The sequence below is a fragment of the Eupeodes corollae genome, chromosome 1, assembly GCF_945859685.1.
Source record: "Eupeodes corollae chromosome 1, idEupCoro1.1, whole genome shotgun sequence".
NCBI lineage: Eukaryota > Metazoa > Arthropoda > Insecta > Diptera > Syrphidae > Eupeodes > Eupeodes corollae.
The window spans coordinates 149460108-149463943 of NC_079147.1; the positions used below are offsets into that span (position 1 = coordinate 149460108).

Below are 3836 nucleotides of genomic sequence, written 5' to 3' on the forward strand. Positions count from 1 at the left end.
GGTCACACGTCTCAAAGCAACGCCTTGGAGATGCTGAAATTGGCTGAAAACAACGAAATCATTATCCTCTGCTTACCAAGTCATACTACACAAGCAATGCAACCTTTAGATCGAAGTTTTTTCAAGCCATTAAAATAATTTTTCCATAACGAAGCCAAGGCTTGGATGAACCATCATAAAAACAGAACCATAACGAGATATGTTGTAATCGCAACCTTAATATTAAATATTATAATCACTGTACTTGTCATTGACTTACTCTGAATTAATATATGTACCTATTTTGACATTAAAACTTCATTCTGAATTACGAAGTCTTGGTGTTCACCTCTACTTATCATTTGGCGACGAGGATTTTTTTTTCTAAATTTCGAACCACAAATTGCGATAATTCAAGGAAATTACCAAAGGGTAAGATAAAACGATGGACAAAGCAACCTTGGAAGCTATTTTAAAATCACTAAATGATTGGATGGCACAGATTTTGGAGGCTCAGAAATCATGGATGGAGACAAACACGCGGGGCACAATTGTGGGCAGTTCAGGTATGTCAGTTGTTCAGCCTTTTCCGGCTTACAAAAAAGATGAAAACTGGAAAACCTACTTGAAGCAGTTGGAGCAACATTTCGAGGCGTGTGGAGTTTCAGAGGATAAACAAAAGCGCGCATTTTTCCTTTCTTGGATTGGAAGTGATAACTTTGAAACTCTTCAGAAGCTCTATGGGGGAGAAGACTTATCTACAAAGTCGTTCAAAGAGCTAACGGAGAAGCTTAGTGAGCATCTCGTGTCCAAAATTCATGTTCTAGCTGCCAGATATCAATTTCACAAAACTTCGACGAAGCCAGGGCAAACGTATGCCGATTGGGTTGCTGATCTTCGAGGTGTGGCACGCAACTGTAAGTTTTCTTGTCCAAAAGAAACGTGTTCAGAATCGTACGTAGATAACATGATTCGTGACATCATTGTTCTCTATACTCCGCATGACACTGTTCGAACGCAAGCTTTACAAAAGATTGACCCAGAGTTAAAAGATGTGTTGGATATAGCCACTGCATACGAGACAACACAAAAAACATTTTCGGCGATCAAAGAGAACAATAATGAGATGGAGGTAAATGCATTATCGACCTCAAAGGGATGTTCTCAGTCGCGCACACAATCCGATTCAGCGAGAAAATCTTGTCCCAGCTGTTTTGTGAATCACCAGAGAAGCGATTGTCGCCACAATAAAACTGTTTGCCATAAATGCAAAAAAAATTGGGCATATAGCAGCTGTTTGTTTGATGAGTGTGAACGATGGGAATGCTAGTACGGTAAATTCAAAACGAAACAAAAAGCACAAGTCAAACAGAAGAGACAAAATAAAATCGAGCGGTAAATATACAGCTAATTCAATTGAACAAATTCATTTTAGTGAAGTCGTTGCGTCACATGAATGTGCGATGGTGAAAGCTGAATCAAGGCCGTGGATTATGGTGGATGTCGTTGTCAATGGGTGCCCGATGAGATTCCAGGTTGACACGGGGGCATCTTGTTCGCTAGTTGGATTAGAAGGATTCCAGAAATTGGGGCAACCAAAGTGCTGTGCTACAACCAAGTCTCTCCAAGCATACGGTGGAACACCACTAAGGTTAAAAGGAGAACTGGCTGTGCAGGTGACATACGAAAATTCCACACATAATATGAATTTGCTCGTAGTTGATGGCTCTGGTGCGAACATATTGGGTCTAGATTGGTTTAAAGCTTTCAGCTTAAAGGTTCAACACTCTATTTTACAAATTAAATCTAATGATTTTCTTCTCAACAGCATTGAGACGTTATGCAAGAAGTACGGCAGACTTTTTTCATCGGGGCTAGGCAAGTGCACATCCTTTCAAGCTCACTTGGAATTGAAGGAGGGTGCAGTTCCAAAGTTTGTACGTCATCGTCAAATTCCCTATGCTCTCTTAGATGGAACGAAAAAAGAACTAGATCGCTTGGTGGCCGAGGGAATTTTGTCCTGGGTTCAGCCCACTCAATGGGCTGCACCGGTGGTGATCGTCGAGAAGGCTAATGGTGGGATACGGATTTGTGGCGATTTTAAAACAACGGTGAATCCACAAATCGCATGCAATCGTCATCCACTTCCTCGACCACGAGATTTATTTCACAAGCTTCGTGGAGGAAAAGTATTCAGTAAAATTGATCTATCGGAAGCTTATCTTCAGATTGAACTGGACGAATCTTCGAGAGAATATGTGGTGACACACCTTTTGGTCTCTTACGATTCAATCGGTTGCCGTACGGGATAAGCAGCGCACCAGGCGAGTTCCAAGGTTCCAAGGAGTTCCAAATTCCAACCAAATCAAAAAGTTCTAGCCAGACAATACAGGAAGTCTAAGAAGTGGTGCAATGGAGTTATTACTAGCGTGTTGGGTAGTAACATGTATGGTATCCAAACTGATCGAGGATACATAAGGCGTCATCAACCTGAAGCAGACTCGATTTTCATTGGAAGTTCAGAAACTTCACCAAGTTCTAAACAAGATTCAATGGAAGGTAATGTTAATTTAAATAACCATGAATTTTCTTCATCTTTTAGACAAAACAATGATGATAGTTCATCTGAAAATATGGAAATTGAACCGAAGCAGGAATCATTTGAACAAGTCACACAACCAACTTCAGAAGTGCACCAGCACGCTTCCAATCATGCGGATATGGATTCACCAGCTGGTCCACTCGAACTAAGAAGATTCAAACGACCTAAAAAGGCTCCTGTACGGTTCCCTCAAGGATGCTAAGTGCTTACATCCTTTGTAATTGTAGCGGAGGAGATGTTGTAATCGCAACCTTAATATTAAATATTATAATCACTGTACTTGTCATTGACTTACTCTGAATTAATATATGTACCTATTTTGACATTAAAACTTCATTCTGAATTACGAAGTCTTGGTGTTCACCTCTACTTATCAAGATACCAGGCTGGGCATTTAATTGGGAATGCATGGGAGAAAGCCGCGTCTGTTGGAAATGGAGCTTCAGGTTTCAGAGCCACAGGAATCTACCCTTTTAATCCTCAAGCTATTCCAGATCACTTCTTTAGCATATCAGACTCAGCTGCGGTCGAGATTCAGCAATCGGCAGCTCTTCCGTCAGAAACGATCGTTTTATCTCCTGAATCGAACTTGGAACCGATAATTCCAACCACCAGCAATACATCGCACAACTGTAATCATTCTGAAAATGAAACACACACTTCAACATGCTTCAATAAACCTACGCCAACAAAACTACTTCAAGAAATTTTACCACTGCCGAAAATTCCAGCGCTGACTTTTTCAAGAAGAAGACAGAAGGCAGAAGTCTTAACTTCACCCAGCTCAATAGAAAAAAAGAAGAAAATTAAGTCTCCAAAGCCCCAAGAAGAAAAAAAAGCTTCAAAAAGGAAGATTGAGCCGGCTGCGAATCTTATGTGTTTTTTTTACTTTTATAAAAAATTACATCAATTTTTAAAAAAGCGCGGCATCTCTCCCGCAATTACCCTATACAAAAAACGAATGTTTCCCGTTGATTCATTTCTTTGCTTTTCAGTATTTTATTGAAAAAAAAAATAAATATTTGATTTTGGATAGGTATGTTTTGTTAACTGCAGCCTATTTGCGAAATAGGGTATCCAGTAACTGTTTTGAGAAGACACAGTTTACAGGAGAAAAAACGCATCGGAACCATACTAGCGTATTCATTTACATAGTTGCAAAGCAGAAGTAGAAGAAATGGGATGTCAAAGCTGAAAAACGCGTTATTGTTGGATACGACTCTACTCAAAAGGTTATCGTATATTTGATACAAAA

The 3836-nt window shown here is 39.8% G+C and overlaps 1 protein-coding gene across 1 annotated transcript; it reads left to right on the forward strand.

Moving 5' to 3' along the window:
• Positions 1-424: 424 nt before the first annotated feature.
• Positions 425-2291, forward strand: LOC129945658 (uncharacterized protein K02A2.6-like). Its single transcript, XM_056055505.1, has 2 exons — positions 425-1308; positions 1415-2291. Exons 1-2 carry the CDS (start codon positions 425-427, stop codon positions 2289-2291), a joined length of 1761 nt encoding a protein of 586 aa, XP_055911480.1.
• Positions 2292-3836: the final 1545 nt, after the last annotated feature.

Excerpts from the sequence above, each read along its gene's own strand:
- LOC129945658 (XM_056055505.1), top strand. The coding sequence starts at position 425 with ATGGACAAAGCAACCTTGGAAGCTATTTTAAAATCACTAAATGATTGG. Across the intron at positions 1,309-1,414 it reads TGTGAACGATGGGAATGCTA|TGAAGTCGTTGCGTCACATG; the intron begins GTACGGTAAATT and ends AATTCATTTTAG.